The 23,467-nt window shown below is 47.7% G+C and overlaps 9 protein-coding genes across 10 annotated transcripts; 5 read left to right on the top strand and 4 right to left on the bottom strand.

The window, feature by feature from the left end:
• The first annotated feature begins 1,215 nt into the window (after positions 1–1,215).
• SPPG_02179 lies at positions 1,216–4,241 on the top strand. Of its 2 annotated transcripts, none has more exons than XM_016750476.1 (4): positions 1,216–1,337; positions 2,120–2,600; positions 2,664–3,711; positions 3,770–4,241. In XM_016750476.1, the coding sequence occupies exons 2-4, from the start codon at positions 2,410–2,412 to the stop codon at positions 3,812–3,814; spliced, it is 1,284 nt and encodes a 427-aa protein (XP_016611157.1). In that variant the 5' UTR covers positions 1,216–1,337; positions 2,120–2,409; the 3' UTR covers positions 3,815–4,241. The 2 variants fall into 2 exon arrangements, with proteins under 2 accessions (XP_016611157.1, XP_016611158.1); XM_016750477.1 differs by lacking the exon at positions 1,216–1,337 and adding an exon at positions 1,414–1,763.
• A 202-nt stretch (positions 4,242–4,443) lies between these two features.
• SPPG_02178 (uncharacterized protein) lies at positions 4,444–5,613 on the top strand. The gene has a single exon (XM_016750475.1). The coding sequence runs from the start codon at positions 4,456–4,458 to the stop codon at positions 5,440–5,442; it is 987 nt and encodes a 328-aa protein (XP_016611156.1). The 5' UTR covers positions 4,444–4,455; the 3' UTR covers positions 5,443–5,613.
• Positions 5,614–5,729: 116 nt separating this feature from the next.
• SPPG_02177 (uncharacterized protein) lies at positions 5,730–8,303 on the top strand. The gene is made up of 4 exons (XM_016750474.1): positions 5,730–6,146; positions 6,214–6,613; positions 6,697–7,544; positions 7,611–8,303. Exons 1-4 carry the CDS (start codon positions 5,801–5,803, stop codon positions 8,087–8,089), a joined length of 2,073 nt encoding a protein of 690 aa, XP_016611155.1. The 5' UTR covers positions 5,730–5,800; the 3' UTR covers positions 8,090–8,303.
• Positions 8,304–8,428: 125 nt separating this feature from the next.
• SPPG_02176 (uncharacterized protein) lies at positions 8,429–10,991 on the bottom strand (the record flags this gene model as incomplete). Its single annotated transcript, XM_016750473.1, has 5 exons — positions 8,429–9,984; positions 10,055–10,221; positions 10,284–10,387; positions 10,453–10,496; positions 10,571–10,991. 5 exons carry the CDS (start codon positions 10,989–10,991, stop codon positions 8,429–8,431), a joined length of 2,292 nt encoding a protein of 763 aa, XP_016611154.1.
• Positions 10,992–13,252: 2,261 nt separating this feature from the next.
• Positions 13,253–14,687, bottom strand: SPPG_02175 (uncharacterized protein; the record flags this gene model as incomplete). The annotated part of the gene is made up of 2 exons (XM_016750472.1): positions 13,253–14,408; positions 14,476–14,687. 2 exons carry the CDS (start codon positions 14,685–14,687, stop codon positions 13,253–13,255), a joined length of 1,368 nt encoding a protein of 455 aa, XP_016611153.1.
• Positions 14,688–15,946: 1,259 nt separating this feature from the next.
• Positions 15,947–18,519, top strand: SPPG_02174 (uncharacterized protein). Its single transcript, XM_016750471.1, has 4 exons — positions 15,947–16,289; positions 16,359–16,468; positions 16,525–16,620; positions 16,688–18,519. Exons 3-4 carry the CDS (start codon positions 16,602–16,604, stop codon positions 17,767–17,769), a joined length of 1,101 nt encoding a protein of 366 aa, XP_016611152.1. The 5' UTR covers positions 15,947–16,289; positions 16,359–16,468; positions 16,525–16,601; the 3' UTR covers positions 17,770–18,519.
• A 51-nt stretch (positions 18,520–18,570) lies between these two features.
• Positions 18,571–20,319, top strand: SPPG_02173 (uncharacterized protein). Its single transcript, XM_016750470.1, has 2 exons — positions 18,571–19,211; positions 19,301–20,319. The coding sequence occupies exons 1-2, from the start codon at positions 19,018–19,020 to the stop codon at positions 20,052–20,054; spliced, it is 948 nt and encodes a 315-aa protein (XP_016611151.1). The 5' UTR covers positions 18,571–19,017; the 3' UTR covers positions 20,055–20,319.
• Positions 20,320–20,445: 126 nt separating this feature from the next.
• Positions 20,446–21,010, bottom strand: SPPG_08997 (uncharacterized protein; the record flags this gene model as incomplete). Its single annotated transcript, XM_016757148.1, has 3 exons — positions 20,446–20,517; positions 20,599–20,758; positions 20,826–21,010. The coding sequence occupies 3 exons, from the start codon at positions 21,008–21,010 to the stop codon at positions 20,446–20,448; spliced, it is 417 nt and encodes a 138-aa protein (XP_016611150.1).
• A 418-nt stretch (positions 21,011–21,428) lies between these two features.
• SPPG_08996 (uncharacterized protein) lies at positions 21,429–23,321 on the bottom strand (the record flags this gene model as incomplete). The annotated part of the gene is made up of 9 exons (XM_016757147.1): positions 21,429–21,538; positions 21,598–21,708; positions 21,776–21,842; positions 21,906–22,014; positions 22,073–22,106; positions 22,174–22,305; positions 22,368–22,451; positions 22,517–22,721; positions 22,788–23,321. 9 exons carry the CDS (start codon positions 23,319–23,321, stop codon positions 21,429–21,431), a joined length of 1,386 nt encoding a protein of 461 aa, XP_016611149.1.
• Between the last annotated feature and the right edge of the window lie 146 nt (positions 23,322–23,467).

Raw genomic sequence — 23,467 nt, 5'->3', positions numbered from 1 at the left:
AAAACTTTTAATTACTCGCAACCAATACTGTGCTGTTCATGCCCATTATCGACTCGTTGTGGAATAAAGTCGATACATGGCCAACCCTTGCTCATGGCCCACCCTAATTTCACTCTCCAATAAAGATCAGCAAAAATATTCATACAAAATCACTCACCCGATCATCATTGCAAAATGCAAATAAAAATACTAATAAAAAATCAAAACGACGACAAAACGAGGGCAACGACGGCCATGAAAAAAACAAAAACAAAAAATGCGGGAGCCCAGAATCGAACTCATTGGACCCTTGCAAGGTCACGAGACTGGCACAGCTCACCCGCGCATTTAATTTTAACTTTTGCCAGTGGCTCAGTAGTGGGCTTAGTAAAACGGCCCATTTCGGGTGGTTTGACCGCCGTTCGAGAGCCATGGACAAGATGTTGGCATGGACGATCCTCAAATTCTTTTTCCGTGTGGACAATGGAGACAAAAAAATGGGGGATTTGCATTGTTCTTGGCGAGTATAGACGAGGTTTTTTTTGCTTGTTTTCATACGGTCTTTGCCGATGGCTGTCGATGGCTGCCCATGGCGTGCAAATGGTATGCAAATGGCATTCCGATAGCTAGTTAGTAGTTGTACGGTCATTATCGTGTCATTCGCCATTCACTAAAAGTGTCCGGAAAGGGTGGACACGCTCTGTCACATGTCCGTGTAGCCAAACAATTGGAAATTCGGAGGTTTTAGAGAGACACCGTGTCAAGTCTGCAACACACAAAACCCCTGCAGTCCATGGTAGACCCCTCCTTCTTTGCATTCGAATGCACCACATCAGTATCCATCCCACACACCCTCCAGGCATCTGATTGGCTTCCACCCTTTGCCACGGGTGCCAACACCCCTTGGTACGTCGCCAACACGATCGCCACACTCGAATGCAAAAGGGTCCATCAAGATGGAACACAACGGGTAAAAATACAATCGGTTGGGGACATAAGCATGTGAATAGGGCAAGCATGGTGACAGCGTCACACCATCCCCCAAGTCCCTGACCGAGGTTGTATCTAAAATAAAAATTGCAATAGTAAAAATAAAAAAAGCAACATAAATTTCACAATCCACATTCCAATTGAATCCATGCCCTCCATATCTGTATATGTGAAAGTGGTTCAAATGCAATTTGCATCCCAAAAGCAAAAAGCTTGTAATTTTATCCGCGTGTTTGGCTTCCCGTCGCTTGACGAGGGCGAAACAGTTTAAATAGGAATTTCACACTTTTTTCCCCACACGCGCCTTCCGTACGAAACGATCACGACGACCACGACGACGACGAGGACGAGGACAACAAGAGTAAAAGGTAGGTTTTGTTGGCAATGGTTGGTGCGGCTGGTCGTGTGCAATCACGGTGGCCACGCTCCGGTGAGGGGGGAATAAAGGGACCGTCCAGGGGAGTTCCGCTCCTTTTGTACATTGTGTATGACGTACGAGAGTGATATGTGATGCAAATGTCGCTCGTGTGATATTCGCAAAAAAAGGGCCTAAAGTGTTTGGGTTATCGGTACTGTAATCTGTTGGGCAACTACAAAAAGCCGGGATGGAGGAATTGGAAGGGATAAAAAAGGGCAACTCGTAGCGTTTTGCACAAGAATCGGGCATGCTCGGTGTGTATATTGCTCTCGCAGTTTCTCGCATTGCCTGTCTCGAGCCCGCACACTCTTTCCGTGTCTCTCTCTGTGCTTGTTCCTCAACTGCGCAACACGACCGGATAAACTGCGGTAACCAGGTATATGCTATACCTGATACCTAGATATGCAAAACGATAAAGAGATATTGGACAGTTGGGGGGAGCAGGGGTGGAGTAGGAGCTGTTTTTGTGATACGCCCGCATTTTGGCGTAGGGACGCCACGCCCTTTGAGGGCCTCGTCAGGAAATGGAGCGCAATAGCTATGCAACTTGGAAGGGAGACAAGAAATAGCTCCTACTATTCTTTCTCTCTCGCTATTTTGGGGGATTTGTTATTGGATGATGAGATTAGGCTATGGACCCGTTTCATGATTATAAGAATGGTGTCGGCTGTCAAAAATCCCTACGCGTCGCATCAGTTCCGGCTCACCTTTCTTTACATGTTTTACCTATAGAATCTACGCAATACGAAACTATCGGAAGCATTGCAATACTCTTAATTACACACATACACGCACACACAACTGCAAACGACTACGAGCAATTGGAGCTGCGCTTCACCTTTTGTCTCTTCCCCGCACCTTTTGGCCCAATCCTTTTTCCTCCACCCCTTTGGGACACCCTGTGCATAGCGTGACTTGTCAAAGACGCGCTTTTATATAAAGACCGAAATCCCTCCTCCCCCCGCCCCCCTTTTCAGCGTATTTAGCTTCAGCTTACGCTTAACAATCGTAACCCGTTCGCCATGCCAGCGATCGACGTTTCCATGCCTATAGCAATGGCGTGCTCACCAGCAACACCCGGCGGTGACACAGCTGCGTACAGAAGACGTTTCTCCATTATTGGGAGCTTGGGAAAATCTCTCGGCACCAGTCTTGGCCGCTCTTTTACAGGGAGCTTTGGTCGCAACAGTTATACAAGAGAAGGATTTTTAGAGTATGTATGCGTGTAGTGTGCTTGCTTTGTGCATCGTTTCCCGAAAGCTCACCCGGTTCCCAGTGTTTACAACTTTCAATTTGGCGCACGGTCTCCCGTGGTTGCTGCATCGCCAGCACACGAGCTGGCGCACTTTGCCGGACTTGAAGACCGGTTCTGCAAAGACTTTTTCTGCTGTGGCATGAACCTAGGAAACCTGCATGATCTGCTACAACATTTTGAAGAGTGCCATGTCCGCGTCGAATCCGATGTCGACGAGGACGAGGATCTCCCTTTTGAGTTTGAGAGTATGGACGAGATGGACACGGACATGAGCGACGGCGACAGCGTTTCCTCACATCCCACCACCTTTTCCGACATTTACCTCAAATCCCAGCTCTTGCAATCCCAAACCAACCCAACACAAGCAGTCGCCTTGTCTGACATCTTTTCCGAAGATTACCGAATTAGCAATCGATCCGGTTCGACTGCATCTGCCTTTGACACATCAGTGATACGTAAACGCGTCACCTCTGGCCCCACCTCTACCCGGGTCAAAAAAGTCAAACCTGCACAGCAGCCAGAGCAACAACCCACGCTGCCGTTTAGCGTAGACGGACCGACTCAGATGGTTAGCGATATGGACATTGACGAGCCACCAGTTGCGCCGTCGCCATCGGTCGTGCAAACACCTTCCCCAGCTCCGACACCAGCTCCTGCTGCCGCTCCTTCCCCATCTCCAGCGCCCGTCTCGATGCCACAATCCCTCTGTCCTCCCTCCCTTCCTGCTGCACTTAACCTCCAACCCCTCCATCTACCCACCGCCGCCTCGCTTGCTCTCCCCAACTTTGATACTCCCGTTATCGCCCCTGCAGCAGCTGGACAAACACCGATGTCTTACGATGCAATGGCCATGGTGACAGACGATTCCCAAAAGGACGATCGCCCATACAAGTGCAAGGTGATGGGCTGCACCAAGGCGTACAAGAATCCCGGTGGTCTCAAATACCACATGCAGCACGGACACTGTGAGGACACTGGGGACCCAGAAATGAACAATATCATTCACAAACCATACCAATGCACTGTTCCTGATTGTGGAAAACGGTACAAAAATCTTAATGGTCTCAAGGTAAAGATCTTTCATGCACGTTATTTTCATGCGCATTTGACTCATTGCCCCATTTTAGTATCACATTGAGCACGCGCATATTTCATTACTCGGAGCCTGCTAAGATCATACGACCCATTATACCATCTTTTAAAGGGATAACACTTTTTTTGGGCCTTTTGAAAACGAACGTGATTTCTTGTAGATGGCTTTGAAGGTTACCTGTTTCCTTTATTTACCTGCCATCCACGGTCCGTTCCGTATGAAAACAGGAATCTGGTAATGATGGACGCACGGAGGAAGCAGGGACCATGCATAGATTTGGGTTCCGTTTTTTTTTGCGGGTTGAGGTGGTTTATATCATATCTATATTTTGTTGGGACATTTTCTTTCTTCTTTTTTTTTGCAATATCTGTATATTTATACATATCATTTCTCGTCAAATTCCTGTTCCCTTTTTATTGGTTCGTGAATTGATAGGCCCGCTGTGATCACTGCAGCGGCCATTGTAGTTTTCTGAACAGCGTTTGTTGTCTGTGCGTTGAAAAGACGGGGCTTCTTGCATCCTTTTCGTTCTTGCGAGTTTCTTGTACGTTGTGCGTCTTCCGTTGGACGTGTGAGGGGCTACATGGGATATCCCCTAGTGCGTGCAATCAATGTGCAAATCGCATGTTGATAACGAATCTTACCTTATTTTCACGTGATGACGATCGCGTGACGCGCAGACTTATTATGGGGGCATCTCGACGGAACAAAAAAACAAGCATGCTGGTAACCACCGAGCAGACGCTCTCCCTCCCTCTTATCGACATATCCCCATTTCTCGCTCCAGACGATGCACCCGATGTGCAACTCGCCCGTCAAGCCACTGCCGAACTTGTCGACAAGGCCTGTCGAGAGGTGGGCTTCTTTTACCTTGTGGGCCATGGTCTCACCCAAGAGGAGATGACAGAGATTCGAACGGTAGCGCACGAATTCTTCAAGCAGACTCCAGAAGAAAAGGAGGAGATTCATATTACAAAAAACGATTTTGCGAGGGGATATCAACGGTTAGGTCAGAATATCACGCAGGAGGCTCAAGATTGGCATGAAGCGATTGACTTGTATGCGCCTGCTCCTAAATCCCTTTTGCAAAAGGGAATTAAAACGCTTTGTGGAAGTAATCCTATTCCACGGCACCCTGAACGATTCTCTACCGTCGTCAACAGTTATGTTCAGACCATGACCCGCCTTGGCGCTGCCATGATGCGAGCCATTGGACTTGGGTTGGGTGTCGGTGAAACCTTTTTCGAACCCTACATGCAAGAAGGTTTTTGGGTGATGCGCATGATTGGGTACCCTCCTCTCCCTTCCTCCTCAACTGGCCTCAGTTGCGGCGAACACACCGACTATGGTTGTCTCACCCTCCTCAATGCAGACTCTACACCCAACGCACTCCAAGTTCTTTCCAATGGAAAATGGATTTCACCTACCCCGCTCCCAAATGCCTTTATTATCAATATAGGCGATATGATCCAGGTATGGACAAACGGGATCTACAAATCAACCCTCCATCGCGTGATACATTCTTCAACGAATGTCTACCGGATCTCGGTACCGTTTTTTTATGAGCCGGCTTTTGATGCGCGTGTTCGGCCGATTGATAAATGTGTTCAAGAGAGTGGGGTCGAGAGGTTGCCTGATGTCGTGTATGGTGAGCATTTGTTGGGGAAAGTGACTGGCAATTTTGATGTTGGGGAACAAAGGATGTAAAATAACGTTTGTTTGCTGATGGTGTTGGTTGGGCTTGAGCAGCTGTGGTTCAACATGGCAACCAACATGTCAGTTATGGGACAAGATCTTGTTAATGTAATTCGATATTTTGAGTAACAAAAGCATTCTAACCTCTTGCATGAATAATCATTCGCAATACAAAAGAAAGGGAATTATAAACAAAGCGGAATGGCTTAAGTGCTGCGCCACCTGCGCGTTGTGGCACAGTAGATCGGGCATTCTGTTCTTTTCCCCTTTGCGTTAAAAGCTTGGCTTTTTGCCGAATAGCGCTTTCAACAAAACGAACGACGACGACGAACGACGAGCTTGTGCTTGACGATTCTTTGAACTGGTCACGATGAACCCAGAGAAACCTAATCCGTACCCATCCGGCCCGCCACCAGCTTACTCGGCGCAACCCTCTGCTGCACACACTGACGTTTACCCTGCGTATCCGGTTCAATCGTATCCGCCACCTTTTGTGAATAGTGGGTATCCGCCAACGACTGCCAGTGGTGCGTACCCGCCCGTGTCCTATGGCGGTGCACCATATGGTGGTGCCCCGTATCCAGTGACACCCTACCCAACGGCCGCGGAAGCCGCTACAGGGCAGAGTATGCCATCGAAAAAGGGTCAGAGCGGACAAGTATTTGGACCGTATTTGAGATATGTAAATATGGATGTGGGGAACCGGATGTGGTTTGGTATGTATATTTTTTTGTTGCGGATCATCAGTGAGAATGGGATCTTTACTATATTTTTTTGCAATAGGTTCCATCCTTGTTCTTACCAGCTCACCTTCCCCCGTCACGGCCACGGTCTATTCCAACCTCCCCGGTACCTCCCCCCTCTACGTTCCCTCCAACGTGATTGACACCCACCTCCAATACACTTTTCACCGTATCGACCTCACCCTCCCAATGGGGGACTATCCTGCCATGTGGACATATTCCATAGACGCATTGTCAGAGCAAACTTTTAATTTTCACGTAGCTTCTGTGCATGATCGCAACTGGCGGTTTGCGTTCTATTCTTGTAGTGGGTTTAGTAATAGCGTGTCCAAGGAAGAGAGGGAGCGATTGGGTGGTGTGGGTGCGCTTTGGAAGGATGTTTTGAGTCTTCATCGTGAAAATGGCAAAGAGTTTCATGTCATGTTGGGAGGTGGTGATCAGTGAGTATATATGTGAGCGGTAATGTTCTTGGTATTTATGAACGAGTTTGTTGATTATCGTTTTTTGTTTCGGTGTTTTGTAGGATATATGGAGATCCCATCTGGAAGGAGCTTGACGGCCTCAAAGCATGGCTTCAAATCAAGGGCAAAGAAAACCGTCGAAACGCTCCATGGACTCCAGAACTCGAATTCGCAGTCTCTTCCTTTTACTTTAACATGTACACTAGCCATTTTGCGACCCCGCACCTTAGAGAAGCCCTGGCCTCCATTCCCTCCATTTTTCAAATTGATGATCACGACATTTTCGACGGATATGGGTCGTACCCAGAGTACCTTCAGCACTCTCAGTACTTTCAAAACATTGGACGTATCGCTTGGAGATTTTATTTACTTTTCCAACAACACACTACCATGCGTCTTGCTGCGCTTGGTGGACCCCATGCACGAGAATTCATTTCCCCTAATGGTCAAACTTTCCATTTCGTCAAGCTCCTCGGACCCAGTGTTGCTCTCTTCGGTCCCGACACCCGCAGCGAACGAACCCCAATGCAAATCCTCTCACCCCAATCTTACAACCTTCTTTTCCAAACCCTCAGAACCCTTCCGCCCACCATCAAGCACGTCATTGCCATGCTCGCAGTTCCCATCGTCTACCCGCGTCTCAAAGCACCCGAAACTTTATTAACCCACTTTGGCAAAACAAAACGATCAGCTAATAATGCTGTAAATGAGATTGGAAAGGGCCTGGGAAGTGTGGCTGGAAGTGCTGGGCGATTATTGGGAAAAGTGGGTCTCAAAGTCGACGCGCAACAATGGGAGGCTGAGACAAAGGGCACGATTGATGATGTGCTTGGAAATGTTAAAAAGGGTTTGGGCAAGAGTGGGTTGATGAGTGGTGTGATTAGTCAGTTTGGGGAGGTGGATCTGCTTGGTATGTCGCTTAGAGTTCTTTATTCGTTTAAATTGCTACTGACGCTGGAGTTCTCATTCCCTACAGACGACCTGATCGATCATTGGACCCACCCCAACCACACCCCCGAACGTACGGCCCTCATAACCCGCCTCCAAGCCCACGCCTCCCAAACACGTACCCGCATCTCCTTCATATCCGGCGACGTCCACTGCGCCGGTGTTGGTCGCTTCTTTACTCCAACCAACCCAACAGATCCAACCCTCATGTACCAATTCATCGCCTCCGCCATCGTTAACATCCCTCCACCGAAAGGCGTCCTCAAAATGCTACATTCAAGCGCAAAACAATTGGACTTTGGCAATGGGGTCAAGGAGGAGATGCTGGATATGTTTCCCAAGGACGTGGATGGGAAAACGTTAAAGGATCAGAAATTGATTGGACGAAGGAATTGGGGGGTGGGATGTGTGGTTGGTGATGAGTTGCATGTGGTGATTAGAGTGGAAGGAACGCAGACGGGGGTGTGTGTTCCTTTTGGTCCTATTGTGGTCCCTCCCGTCGTTTGAACGGGATGAGTTCTCGTATGTTGGTTGGATGTCGTTTTAAACCTTAATTTTTTTTTTTTGGAGTATCCTGTCGTAGTACGATCCACTTGAACTGATTCTATTCGTTTGAAATGCGGAAACCCGTTTTTTTCATCGCCTATTTTATGTTTTTAAACATTAGAGTGTGTGTATTCAGATGTACAAATACATTTCCTACGTTTCTTGTTCACACCGCCTTGACATTCCATCAAACGAACCTGCCACTACATACATACAGCAAAAAAGAGCACTCACTAGTTACAGCGCTACAAGACTGTATGGACATACACCCACGACGGACGTGCAACCCACAAAATACCATCAAACCCTCCTCACCAACCCCCTCACACCACCCAAAACCACAATCACAACAACACCCCACCAAAAACAAAGTTCACCCCACTTTACAACCACTCCATCATCCTCTTTGTTTGGTACACGGCACGCCGAATCCGGGATGGGTTCCTGATGATGTACAATCTGCGGAGACGGACGCGTACGACGGAAAAACAAGAGCGTGATACTCCACAAGAGCGTACGGAGTGTCCAAGATACGAGGACGTAGATCCATCGTAGGATGCCGAAAAAACCGAGTTGGGATAGGAGGAGGAGTATACCGCAGATATGGAAGGTTATGAGGAGGGTTACGGGGCGTGGTGTGGATGATTGGGGTGGTGGGGTGTAAGGGATAACCGTTGTTGATGTTGATGTTGTCGGTTCAGTTGGTTGGGTTGTTGGTGGTGTTACTTGTACGGCGGATGGAGTCGGACTTTGCGGAATGGTAGATACGAGTTGGGGTGACGGTACTCCCGACAATGATTCCAAACCTTCCCCACTTCCAACCAATGCACCACTTGCGTTCTCCATACTTTTCTTTTTCGATAAATGTTTTTCAAGTCTTTTGGCTGCTGCTTCTCGCCATTCGGCTGCTTCAGCTGGGGTTTTGGGTACGAGTGCTGCTGAGGGTGGAGTTGGTGGGCGGGTGTAGGATGCATTAAGTGGTTTCGAGGGTGGGTCTTTTGTTGCGGTAGGTTCAGATAAAGTAACGAGTGGATGGGTGGATGTAATAGGTGATGACAGAGCTGTGTCGGGGGTTGCTTGTACTTTTATCGTATCTTGGTTGGTTTCTCGTTCCCCTGCGACAATGTACCGTCCTTCAGCCCAAACAGCGACAGCTCCACCTTCCCTCTTCAGCACCCTCTTGCGCCCTTCTCGTTTTTCTGCGACGAGCTTTTTAGCGATGGCCGGATGGGCTTCCACCCATTTTCCGCCTTCCCATACCACTGCCATGGGTGGATGTCGGTTTTGCTTTTCCGCTTGTTCGGTCTCGAGTTTTGGTGTTGTTGGTGTGGATTGTGGCCACCCACCAAAAGGTCTTGGTCCAACTGGTTTTCGATCGAGTTTGGGCACGGGGACGCCTGTAAAGTATCCTTCCCGTGCCGCTTCTCTACCACCGGGTGTGATACCCGTTGGTGTGATACCAGCCGGTGTAGACCCAACGGTCGTGTGAATGGTCGAAGCGGGTGTAGACGGCGTCTCAGATCCCAGAATGGGTCGTGGACCGTATAGCCTTCGTCTCGCCGAATCAGTAGAGGATGTCGTGGATGGTGTGGATGTATCGGTACTGCTGCTTGACGAGCTGGACGCACGGGAAGAGGTCGATGAAGACGATGTGGGAGAGGTCCGTCCAGAGTCTGGTGGTGTTTCTAATCCACGGTGAGTCAGAACGTCTTCGGGAAGGATATCGGTTTGTCGGGATGGGCGTTCGTAGTGGTAAGGTAGTCGACCTGTTCCTCCCGCTGCGAGATGAAGGAGCGCTTCATCAAGGTATCGGGTAGAAAGCGCCATGCTTTCCAAAGCTGTTTTGGTAACCGCATCTAACCGACGTTCCCAATATCAACAAACTATAACGTTTGCAAACAGAGTTTTAAAAATGTAAATGCATACCTTGCAACATGACCTTTTTGGAAAACTCCACCCAGGCATGAACACGCACTCTCACACCTCGCTGTCCACCAACACCAGCTGGGGTAATGCAGTATCGTTGCACCGTTGAAAAGACTGTTCCATAAGGCAGGGAAGGTGTGAGGGTCGTCACATCTACAACGAGGACGCTGTTTTGGCGAGTCATTGAGATTACAGCTGGTCTGCCCTACCGGGTAAAAAGCACCATTACCTGTATTCGTGTTGGACGACATGTTGATCTTCAATGGCCACCGTCAACATATTTCCATCTGAAAACACAAAAACTTTAGAAAACTCGCTTCTTGGAATGTTATCCTAGGATGTGCATACATACACATGGGAGCTTTCACATGGATTTTATACGTAACCCTCCTACGTACCCATCGCCCATGTCGATCCTGCCCCCATTTCTCAATTTTGAGATCTAAAAGTAACAAGTCAAAAAAATAGGTTTTAGTGCATGCATGATGGACACGTTTATATACCACATTTACGAACCGGTACATCCCCTCCGCTCACAAACGCTTTCGATGACCTCTGACCCTCCTTCACCAAATATTGCACCCGCCGCCTCGTTGGCTCCAATCCGGTAAACGGCATCAAGTACGCATCGTCCGGGGTGGGTTTGGCAGGCACAGGTGAGGGATCGGGTTGGGATGGGGTCTTGGTCGGATGATATGGGAATGGTCGGGTTTTGGGTTATAGTTTTTGTGTTTGTCTGGATTTTGTCGTCTATATTTGTGTCCCACTCCTCTTTGGTTTCTAGCAAGGCTTGGTCATCATTCTTCGCAAGGGTTTTCGCCAAAGAAGCCGGCGAAAATGTCAAAAAGGGGGACGTCATATCCAGCTCGGGTATACCCAAGAACGACTGTGGTGGAGAGGATGTCGTCGTATCTGGTAAACCTGGTAAACCTGTCATCGGTGACGTGAAATAATATATTCCCATCAGTATGAAGACAAATACTGTCCATGTTTTAACATTCTGTTTTACCTTCGGCAGCTTCAGCAGCCTTGCCATTCTTGTCCTTATTGTTGACCCAGTTTACCAATACGTCCTGGACAGTCGGCCGGGGATGGCGTCCAGTTGCCCGTCGACCCCGTTTGAGATGTTTCTGTAACATGAATCCAAAAACGCTCTTCTGTAGGTTTTTTTTTTTATGTCGATGAGCCTATCACCCTTGTCTCAACCCCCAAGCATTCAAAATAACGCGCAAGGAGAGACAAAGTGCTCCTGTGGACTCATGCGCAGCAAATCTACGCTACAACAAAAGATGACAGCAGATAACTCCTTTTTAATGTGACGATGACGATGACAAACAAGGAATACAATGGTTTACATTCAAACACAAAGGAACAAAACGGAAATGTCCAAAAGACAAAGGTGCTGTCAAAAGCAACAGGACAATGAACGCGCTGGCGTGAACCTCCCGACCGCCTTCCTCAAAAACCAAAGACTGAACACAGCCAAAAAAAAAAAAAAGAGATAAGCGGTTTTGTTCATTGCGTAAGTAGGAGGTTGAACTGATTTGTCCACATACGACATGATATATACTCAAAGAGGAAAAAAAGGAGAAAGGAAGCATCTGCGCCCAAAAGCCATGCCATGGATGTCCCTTCAACTCCCTCTCCTTTTCGTTGGTTTTTTTTTTTGTGATTTGGACAGACTGCCGAATTGACAGCGTTTCTGCATGCTGTGATGGTTGGGATTTTCCCGGATTATGATTATATTCTGTTTTGGTTTGTCCAAACATTGAGTTCGTGCGGGGGCATTTCCACAGCACACTCGGAGATGCTTGTAGCGCGTACCCCCTTGCAAGGGCTGTCCGCGCGTTGAGGGATTTCATCAGTGCGTGGTCAAACGATGATGCCACTTTGTTACCATTGGGACTATTGGAGGGCGGAACTCTTTTTCCCAAATTCCTGAATTCGGAGCGATCCTCCGTACATTGGAAAGGACGATGCATGCAACCAAAACATGATTACTGAGCGAGATCAGGGCGTAAACAACAAAATGACAGCATGATTCAGTTGCATTTTTGTTCGCATTCAATGGCATACCGCAGGCGACATTGAACGACTTGTAAATGTCCTTTGTCAACAATTGTCAGAAATAGGTCTCGAAAACCGTAAACTGGGTCCACATATGCATGTAATGAATGCATCAATAGTGTGGAGCTGACAGTAAATGGCACTAGTATCCATTATCATCCGGATCAATCCGGTTAATTATATTGCATAATCAGAACCCCCATCGCTGAAAGCGTCCTGCTAATGTTCTCCAAACTGCGGTGTGGCATGCTAATGTAATGTTTTTTTTTCTTTTCAGCTGGACCCCATTTTGCCACACTCAAGGTCTATAAAAGGGGACCTGCCCTCTCTTCCCTCTTTCCTCTTTACCCATCCTCGACTCTCAAACCATCTGCCCAACGCTCATCGCGACCCATTGCAACCTCATAGCGACCCACATTGCAACCTCATTGCGACTCGGTCAACCATGAGCATGCAGATGTGGTGGTGCCGAGGACCTCGACCGCCCGACAGCAACCGTGATCAGAACCAGCGGCAACCAATCGGATCCGATAACAAAACCTACTATTATGCTGCCACATTAGTTGAGCTTGGTTGGTATGTACCAATGGCATCATCTCTTTTCATATTATTCTGTCGCTGACATGCATTTTTTTGTAGTCTCCAAGCCTTGTCACTGAACATCCTCTGGCTTGTGACGCTGCCCAGTCGATTCGCTCCTGGATGCAAGAGTCTGGCTTCAATGCCATCAAGAGTTCCAGATCAAGGCCTAGTAGGGACCGTGTGTGGTGGTGGGCAATTATCCGGTTAAAACCAACCGTTACGTATTGCGTGTATAATTGCCTAGTAGTAGCTTAGCTTTTCCGAACCAGTTGTCGCTGGTTTATTCCCTGGTGTAGTAGCTAGTGCCAGTTTCTGTCACCTCTACACTACTTATGATCAAGTAGAACCAATTTTTATGGTAAAACATTCGAGATGAACGTTCTGCCACCTCTCGACACCGGACTATTTATTTTAATTGCACGTTTTGACAAGACAATGTGACAATCATAGATAAAAGTAAAAAGCGCACATCCCCTATGGAGATGCAGACTATGAAAGAGATACCAAAAACAAAAGTTACATAGAGGTGGCCCCCATTTGTGGGGAGATTTACCGTTCATCGTCACCCTCATCACACGACCAGTACACCGATTCTGATTCCCATTCTTCGTGATCATCATCACCTTGCTCAACCCACAAGGACTCTAGCGCAGACGAAATCAGGCCAACTGATGCTTCACTCACTCCTCTCATATCCACAACTTTTTTAGAGCCCTCTCGAGCTTCTCGCAAACCCTCACATTCGACTCGAAGCATTTCCCGTTCAATCTCTGCTTCACGGACCCACGCACGATACGCCAATGCGGGGCCTGCAATGACGTCCTCAAGACTTTCGCGAAGGGCTTCAACAGAAGGTGCGAGCTGTCCAATAAGGTTTGTGAGATGAGATATTCGTGCGTGTATGGTTTCTACATGTTTTTCGTTGGAAGGGTACGAAGGGAGTGGGGTGGGGCGGATGTGGCTTGGTGACGACGGAACACTAGGGTTGAGGAGAGTGACGGGGGTGCCGGGGGAAGAGCAAGGGGAACGACAGCTGGAGCGATCCGTCTCATCAGAGTCCACTTCCAAGCCTTGAAATGGCCCAATGGTCGAAGCGAATCCCGCGCCCACCAGAAACGTTTCACGTATAGTTTGAAGCATGGCAGCAAAGGCTTCCCGTTGAATTTTCCGCGACGCTAGGTCATCTACCGTTACGCGATTCTCGTCGTCAACGTGCGGGAGGAAGGTTGAACTTGTTATTGAGAGACGCGGGCTAGTTGGCAAACTGTGGAAAGCACCACATGCTCCTAATGAATGTGCGCCTCCCACCGTCCATCGTCGTGCGTTTTTTCCCCAGCCATCACCATTATCTGTGTTCATGGGTGAGCTCCATCGCTTGTTTGCCCCGGTGCTGTTTATACTTTTGTCCGATGCATTCGACTGCTTACGCTCCCTGAACGAAGACAGCTCAACCACTTCCCTCAAAAACTTGCGTTCAAAGCGCAGCTGCCCTATTTCTTCAATATAAGCTTCATATTGTCGTTCCTGCTCTTCGACACTGTCCAGGATGTTCCGCAACTGGTTTCGAAGGTTGATGTATGATGTTGTGAGTTGGTCAAATCGGAGAACGGATTGGGTAAGAGAGCGATTTAATGTGGTTAGCGATGTGTAGTGCTCAGCTGGATACAGCGCAGGAGATATGCATGACGGTAACATTGATTCACCACTACGTAAATGTTAATAGTTAACAACCTGACGCAACACTCTGATGGCTGAACAGCTTTACAACTTACAAGTCACACTCTCCACCCGCGTCTGTTTCCGCTGATTCGTGAAGGTGATGCTCGACAGAGGAGGTCGTCGATGAGGATGAGGATGCAGAAGAGTAACTCGTGCGATGTTTTGTGGATCTCATTTTGAGCGGGTCAAGCACCCCCGGGCGTTTATCAGCACGCATGTGGGAAGCACTCCGTTCTGATTCCATAGAAAACGATCCATCGGTCATCATAGTGTGTTGTTCCTATGGAAGTACTTGATGTTCCAGAAATGAATGTAGCCGGTTGTGTGAAAATGATTGCAAAGAGAGTAGGTTTTTGCTAAACTTCAGTAATTTTCTCGCTTTTTCTGTGTAGCCCTCCACACCCCAATGTCCCTTTCCCGGTGGCAGTCCTTCTGACGACAATTTGAGCTACCGCATGCGATTCAAACGTTCGTATTTGGTATTCATAAAGTGGGAACCACCAACGACCTCGGAGGTTTCCAGGCTAAAAATAGCAACTAACTGCACACAAGCTTATTCCTCTGGTTTTGAAGCTTTTAGGGTCGTTATGGTCGTCGGAAGGTCTAGCTACGGCCAAATGTTGGCATACGCTTGTCAGCAAGAGACCCTGTACTGTATTGTTGGCGAGAAGGCAAGCTTGACCACAACGTTCTAGTGTCCACTGAGATGAATGCGCAGACTGGTCGAGGTATGCGTCGCAGTTGAGGTCGCTTTTGAATATTCTTTTTCAATGCAAAAAGGCAATGAGGTAGACAGGAATGGACAAAACTCGAGATAGATGGAAGCGGAAGGATGGAAAACCAAAATTGTGAAAATTGCAACTTTAGAACACTTGGCTGTTTGCTTGACGCCAAAACTGATCAACTCCGCTAAACTCGTTCAATTTCGCTATCATGACGTGGAGTCACGTTGCCACCCAGTTTCATGGCTGTGCCTACAATCGTTGTGGACATGAAGTCATTTAACAAACTCGCTCTCCAACTTTTGATCAAAAGGCTCTTATTGATGAGAATGCCAAGACAAATGTGCTGCCAAACAGGCCCAATGCATTAGATGGAGGGACGGCGATGAATAACATTGGGAACTATTTCCTTGCGCAAAACAACATTAGCATTGACTTTGTTGGATCCAAGACAGAATGCAACACATAAGGACATTGGGAACCAGGGTGAATGAACCATAGCGCATATAGGGATGGGCACCATATGTAAGCTAGACAAGAGTCTGAGCATCACATTTACAACGATGAGAAATGTAATGAGTACCAGTATCTGCATTTGCGGATCTCCTTGAGATGCGTGCCTGTTCAGGGTGGTAACAGCCAAAGATAACTATTCCATCGCTGCATACAAGTGCGTTATCAGTTACTGTGCCACTTATCATGTGGCACTGTCGATCGTTCCCCACTTACCCACGCATCGAATTGACCACAGGCTGTTTGAACAAGGGATAACGACAATCTTAAAGAGGATTCCTGGGGGCATCATGGTGACAGCAGCGGAAGCAGGTCAGCAAAGAATATTCTGCTGTGATATTAGAACATATCTCTGAACTGGCAGTGACTCCAGCGGCTGCTGAAGTATCCCACAGCTCAACTCGGAGTGTTGGAGATGAACGCTCAAAAGGCAGTCAGGCAGATGACAAGAAACGCTCACGCCGAACACGGAAGCGACCCGGTCGTAAGGCAAAAGAAAACAAGCCACGCACAAAGATTGTCGTTCGCAGATTACCTCCTCATCTTCCCGAAGAGATCTTCAAGACGACCGTTGACAAATGGCTGGGTGAGACGGATTGGTGGACTTTTGTTGCAGGAAAGATTGCCACAAGGTATAGTATATAGCATTCGGAGAACAGATGCACCACCTATGTAAAAGCTTACATTCATTTCAATTGCAGCCAAGCCAAGATCAGCGTGTTCTCTCGAGCATATCTCAACTTTAAAAACATCGATGCTCTTCTTGATTTCTGTCGTACATACAATGGTCATCTCTTTGTAGATTCCAAAGGTATGGGGACCTGCTTGTTTGTTAGGCGCGAGACCTTTATCTCATCTTTGCGACAGGAGTTGAGCATCGGGCTGTGGTTGAATTTGCCCCTTTCCAGCGTATTCCAAAGAGTAAGAAGAAGCCTGACCCGAGAATGAATACGATCGAACAAGGTTTGTACAACGTGTCTAATTGCGACAAGTTGTTACTAGACTAATCCTCTTTACGCGGTTATCACAGACCCAGATTTTCTGGCATTTCTCAAAAGTCTCGAAGAAGACAACGAAGCAAAGGCTGCAGCATCTAGTGTAGCCACTGGAGAAACACAGCTGGAAAAATTGGAAAGAACGTTGTTGGCGGATCAAGTGGCGAAGGAGCAAGGCGTTGCGCACTCAACCGTCACCTCGATAGTAACAGCAAGCTCATCCCAACTCGCAGGACCCGATAAACCAAAGTCGACTCCTCTGCTCGATGCACTTCGCGCAAAGAAGGCAGCGTCACGCGCTGAGGGAAGTAAACAAACAAAAGCAGTCACAGATGCAAAAGGCAAAGAATCACGACGATCGGAAAAGAAGAAATCCTCCTCAAAGTCCAAGGAAGGTGGCAAGTCCGGAAGTACCTCTGGCATGACAAAGAGTGTCGTCCCAACTGGAATAGTCAAACGATCTTCATCACCCGTTGGAAAGAAGTCTGCAACTACTCCGTCTGCATCTGGCGCTTCTTCCAAGGAGGCTACGGACGTGACACCTAAAGCTGAACAACGGCGAAGTCGCCTTGCTCCCACCGGGGGATTATTCAAGGCTTCATTGGGTGCTGTGCTCGGAGCCAAAGAGACCAAGCGACCGCGGGGGAGTGCTCGAAAGCAAAAAGCGGATGAAGACTCTCAAAACGATGCCTCCGCTAGTGGGGATACGGCGCCAGAAGCTAGAGCTAGCAATGGACCTGGTTTACAGGAGAGGGAGGAAAGTAAAGGGAGAGGGTATCGTCAGAAACGTCGAACGCGACTCGAAGGCGATCTCATCGATGCATCAGCTGATGGAGTGACGGCTGTAATCAATGAAGGCGATACAGACACTCGCAAAAGTAAACCTCGGCAAGTGAGATCCCGTGACAATACCGGAACCACGGATCTTTCAAAACCTGCAGAGGCATGGCCAGAGAAAGACGATAGCAGGAAAATGTCCCGCAATCGTGTAGCTTCAACGTCATCAACTTCATCCATGGCTTCTCAGCCTCCAAAGCGCACGGGTCCATCAGTGACGATTATGAAGCGAGATGGAACCACGAGCTCATTCAATGTGGGAAAGAACGATGCAACTTGACACCAATGTCGCTTTGGTATTATTCCGACATTACGTAATCGTTGAGATGGCAAGCGAGCACTATTGAATTGCCCTCGCCACGAAATCGTTGTAATGGACGTTCATTGTCGCATCGGTGCTTACATTGAACGTTCTTGCTGTTCCCCCCGACCATTGACTAAATCATCAAGAAACTTGCAGGACGCTGCTCAGCTTTGCGCATATCTGTATTCGAAGTTCTAGAGTCAGGGGAGGTAACACAATTTGTGGATCATTGACCTAGTCGGCTCTCATTGATGATCGGGAGTCATCCCCCAACATACAGCGTCTGAGGGATGTGATGTTGTAAACCTTGTAAACTCTTTGTGCTCCATGCATGAGATCTGAACTCCATGGTCTACCAAATACAAGGTGCATCGTTTCCAATTGCATGTAAATTCTGATTCGATGCCATACCACCGGGATACTTGAATGGGTTGGTCACAATATTTGAAGTAAAGCCAGAGCTTATTTTTTTTCTGTTTGGGCACTCCATGGACCCGACCGATGGGATGTATGCATTTCGGCGAGGCGGGACAGAAAAGGATTGATTCCTTCCTATGTGTGTTGCTGAGCAGCTGAGTGTGTGAGATCGATCGTATTCTTTTTTGAGAAGGAATACCATATAGATGCTGAACAGGGTTTCCTTTGCGATGCTTGGCTTGGGACAACAATAATAACTTGAATACGCGCGAGGGTTAGGGTATCGGTGCAGTTCAGTGAGGCCATCAATGAAGAGATCGTGGGTGGTCCCCATTAAATCTCGTTCATGAAGGGACAAGAGGGAGCAAAAGGTGCTGATAGTGACGTGAGCCAGACATTTTGAGTGGGATTTGTGTTGTGTGTATGTGTTGTGTTGGTGTGCCCGTGAGCAAAAAAAAAACTGCGATAACACCTGGAAGGATGTGAAAAGAATGACCTGGTGGAAATTCTCCTGCAAACGGCAGTTTAGGTTTTATAGATTACCGACTTTCTCAGTTTGCGTATATCTTGTGCACTATTTCTCAAGTACATACAAGGGTTGAGCAACTCGGTGTGTGTTTATGTATTCGAAGCAACACGGTCCTTTAAAAGAACGCAAGCATATCAAAGTCTAATTCCCCCACCCACCACATCACAACCACGGCCGAACCACACATTTTTGAGGCACAGGAGGAGAACCTCCACAAACTCTCCCGACATTCGGATGAAGACGATGCGAGAACCCTTACTGGGCACCTTCTCGATGACATGCAGAAAGAGCACGATTCTTCGGACGAAAACGACATGCTTGACAGCGTTCCTCCACCTCCGACCCGACGACGGGGGAGTGTATTGGATGACGCTATTATGAGAGATATGTTGGGTAAGCGGGCGGCGCCGGCTGAGGGGCAAGAGGACAGAGAGGAACGGGAGAGAATGGAGAGGATGTATGTCATGTTGAGGTGAGGCGTGATGGGAGTTTACCGAGTTTAATGGTTCTTGACGAGGGGAGAATGCTTACAAGTATTTTTATTATTTTATAATATCAAAGGTGGTCCAAACGGTATCGAGCAGCGCTTGTACGAGACGCCAACGCCAGCTTCGCCGCCGACGTTGAAGCCGCTTCCTCCCCATCCGAAGCGTCGACATCATTTACCCAACTCTCAACCCCATCGACATCATCCACAATGTCGAATCTCGATATGACAGCCAGGCGATCATCCATGAGCACTGGTTCATTTGGTGCCGGGCGAATGTTCGCCAAGGATGAACTGGATGCTGCCCTCGCGGGCCTGGAACTGGATTCTGCTGCGGCGAGTTCCCATTTGGACGTGTCGAGTGCAGAAGCCTCAAGACGAGGATCAGACTCTTACGAGGAGCCAACCGAGGTGGTATGTCGTCCTTTGACGGCAACAACTGGAGTTTTGACGCGGAAAAGACCTAGTACAGATCGACCAAAGCGTCGTGTTCAATTCGCTGAAGAAGTGAAACTGATACCCCCAGAGGAATTGATAGATGATGAGGGCGGCGATGCAGATAATGAATTGAGCGGGGATGAAAGTGGAGAAATAGAGGAGAATGAATCAAATCAATCCATTACTCCAATGGAAACCTCGGACGCTAATATCATCACTGCCACAAGCAATAAGAACAGCACCAGCAGCGATGAAGATGAAGAAGAAGGAGAAGAAGCACAAAAAATTGATGTTAAATCGAAATCTCCGGCGGTGAAGAAGCTCACCAAAGCTTTCAAACGAGCCTTCTTGGGTGCCAAACCGCAAGTACGAGTGGTTCACGCCGCTTAAGTGGACATATTTTGGCTCTAGCAGGTTATCGCCTTGGATCTTTTCAATATCTTTTGGTGGTGGGCGTTACGTTGGCTCTTCTTGAATAGTATAGCAGACTATCTTGCAGGCCTTTTTAACGAAATGTATATAGTTCTGTTATTCGGGTTTCTGTTATTTGGGTGGGGACACTCCTTTGTCGGGTTTGGCTTTTTTTGGGATGCACTTGGACTTTCGAATTTCACAAAACAAATACGATTTTCCATTCTTTGATGCTGTCAGAGGTTCAGTTACATTATATTTTGATGCTATGCACAGACCTAAATATATTCCCTACCCACCCACAAACCATTCGACCAAGCAGACCATAACGCGGACAACGTCTCGAAAATTGCTTTTCCTCATGACATGCTCAATGTGGCTTCCTCGTTATTTGCGAATCAAATGTAACATACAACCCAGTCGTTGCGGCGACCCGTTTAGCCTAGATCAAATACGCAATACTGTCACCACCATGCGACAAGGGCATACTCCAGAAGTTGCACACAATAGAGAACCGACTTACATTTTCCAAAATATCCTTCACAGACGTTTCTTCATTAAGCTGTTCCGCGACATACCACTGAAGAAACGTGTCGGTCGTATAGTCACCCTCTTCTCGCGCCTGTCGGACGAGATCCATGATGGCAACCGAGTTGAGCTGTTCTTGTTCCAGAGCCTTTTCCCTACACATACAAATGATATATCAGTATGTCCAATCAAGCAAACCAAAAAACATTTAGACCTACTAACCAAATCTGCAAAGGGTCATCATACGAAAACTTTTGTTGCCCGATTGCGTGCACCAAAGCCCCCTTTGCCCGCCTCTTTACAATGTGATCGAAAATCTTTAGACCGTGCATGCGCTCTTCGTCAGATTGGGTTTTGCACCATTGGGCCGAGCCAGGAAGTTCACGGTCTTGGAACCACAAGGACATGGAGAGATAGGCATTTGAATTGGACAGTTCGCGGTTAGCCTGAGTGTATGTGAAGCGATTAAAGGTGGCATTTGCGGAAAAGTGTCAATTGCTATTATACTTGTTGAATAAGGCCGTTCAAGATTTTGTTGCTGATTCTCATTGCCATATTGGAAGATTGTTGCGGTAATGCAAGTATGGAATATTTGGAAATGCAAAAGGATAGACAAGGCGACCAAGAGAACAAGGGCAGGAATATCAAACGCAATGGCTAGGAAAGAACACTTCTCAACAATTCGCGTGATGTCATCAAGTTGAGGTCTGTCACGTGATCTAAACCAGATCTACTCGCCGTGTATTTGCGATTCAACCTCCTTGCATATAAATCGTACGATAATCGCTATAAATTAAAATCTATGCTTCGAGCGCCAGCCTTATATCACCGCCGGTCATTTACATGAACATACTCAACATCTTCCACCCCCTTTCGCGCAACATCCTTATTAACCATCTCGGCAATCATGGCATTGTTAAACCCCATTGGGTTATCTACGCACAACAGTCGAGTCAGAAATGGCGGCAGTCCTCAAAACGATAATTATACGTACCAAGATACAAGTGATGGCCGGAATCAGCTACGCGGGCTATTCGGGTGGGTACCTTCATTCCTTTAACGGCACTCATGGCGGCGTGGTAATCCATCCAGTCGTGCGCTCCGTCTAAGTGACATGGTCTTGTTATCAGAATTGTAAAGAAACGGATGGTCTACATTTTACTGGTGCTTACATAAGAAGGTCGTTGGCATCTTCAAATTGGCTAGGCGGTCGTGAAGGGGTTTCCGTGCCCAAGCTCCCTATGCGGAACAAAGCACTCATTAGAGGATGCAACAACAACAAGCTTCGAAGAGGTAATATACCGGCAAAAGTAATCTTGCTAATGCAAACTCTCCACTTCCGGTCTGAGCTGATATATGATAGATATAACTGTGCAGATCGTCTGCGTCGCTCTGGTCAAGGTAGGCAAACCTGAACGATAATCATGAATATCCAGGCTCGCACTCAACGTCCAAACAGTCCATCTTACCGACGACTTGTGTACTTGCGGACCAGTGATGGACCTATTCATCAGCGCATTAGCAATTGACGTGTACTATCGAATAAGATATCTTATAAGAAAATACTCACCCCAGGGCCCCATCGTACGAATAACAGACATGGGTGTAACATTCCATGACCACAACGTCGTAAAGAGCGCGGGTAGGAATCCACGTCGTCTCAGTGCCGCTTCCTGACCTTCTGGTATTTTGCCAACACCGGCTGATATCCGAGAATTTTAGTAGAGGCCAAGCCGCTGCACCATTTGAACATGCGATATGTACCTGGCGAAACAAGCACAAGTTTCTCGACTCTTTCAGGGTGTTTCAACGCGTAACATGCAGAGAGGTAACCACCCAGACTATGTCCTATTTATTATTAAAAACTGCATCAGATTATAACCATGGCGAATATGAAAGTCTGATATACGTACCCATCAATGTCATTGAATCAATACCATTCGCCTCTCTCCACTTTTCTAATGATTCTACAAAAAACGTCTCCGCATCTTCCACGATTTCATCATCCGTTGCTCCACGTTTTAATTTCGGGAATGGCGGACGACTACTATTTGCCATGCCAAGCCAGTCGATAGCATAGATTCTCCAGCCGGAGACGTCGCTCAGTCCAGCAAAGTTCTGTTGACCTTAAAGAATTAACAATGCAGGTTGCCGTATTGGATGAGAGCTTATCACCAAACGTACCCTATAAAAAAAACCCAACCCAGCCCCATATCCGTGCGCCATAACCAGAGTCTTCTTCTTTGTGCCCGTTCGACCAACTTCTTCCACGGGGGCCACGTCCTGTTCCAAGTGAACCATTTCGCCGCCTGATCCATGACTCAGTTCTCTTCGCAGGATACCAGCACCCGTGGTATGATGCAACTTTTCATCTGTTCGATCGATAACTAGTGTGTTGATCATTTGCCCATCGCCAACGTCTACAAGGCCCACACGGGCAATCAAACTCTCGTTCGGCTCCGTGGATTGCACCGACGCAATATCTTGAGAGATGTCTTTGGTTGGTGTTGGCAGTTCGGTTGTTTCTTGTACAGCTTCACGAGCCTCCTGTGGTGTAGCAGCTCCCACGAGGGTACTCGCTGGCTTAAAGTACTGAAATCTAGAGAGCAACCTGTTTTCTGCCGCCTGCGCCAGCGTCACTGATGTCGGTGTCCAGGAGAACAAAGACCAACTTCGGCCCTTGGGTTGTTGGTGGGGCACAAATGCAACGTCGGCCATTGTGGACTGTCGAACAATGCGCCGCCGTAATGAGGCAAGTCGTTGTGGAGTAAAGAACGGGACTCTGAGAGTACGGGCTTTCTGAGCGTTGCAAATTCGAGGGTCAGCACCTTTAGGTAATGCTCGTCGAAAGTTGTCTATAGCAG

Source organism: Spizellomyces punctatus (genome assembly GCF_000182565.1).
Source record: "Spizellomyces punctatus DAOM BR117 chromosome Unknown supercont1.3, whole genome shotgun sequence".
Taxonomy (NCBI): domain Eukaryota; kingdom Fungi; phylum Chytridiomycota; class Chytridiomycetes; order Spizellomycetales; family Spizellomycetaceae; genus Spizellomyces; species Spizellomyces punctatus.
The sequence above is the reverse complement of the archived record's forward strand: the minus strand, read 5'-3'. Positions and strand labels throughout refer to the sequence as shown.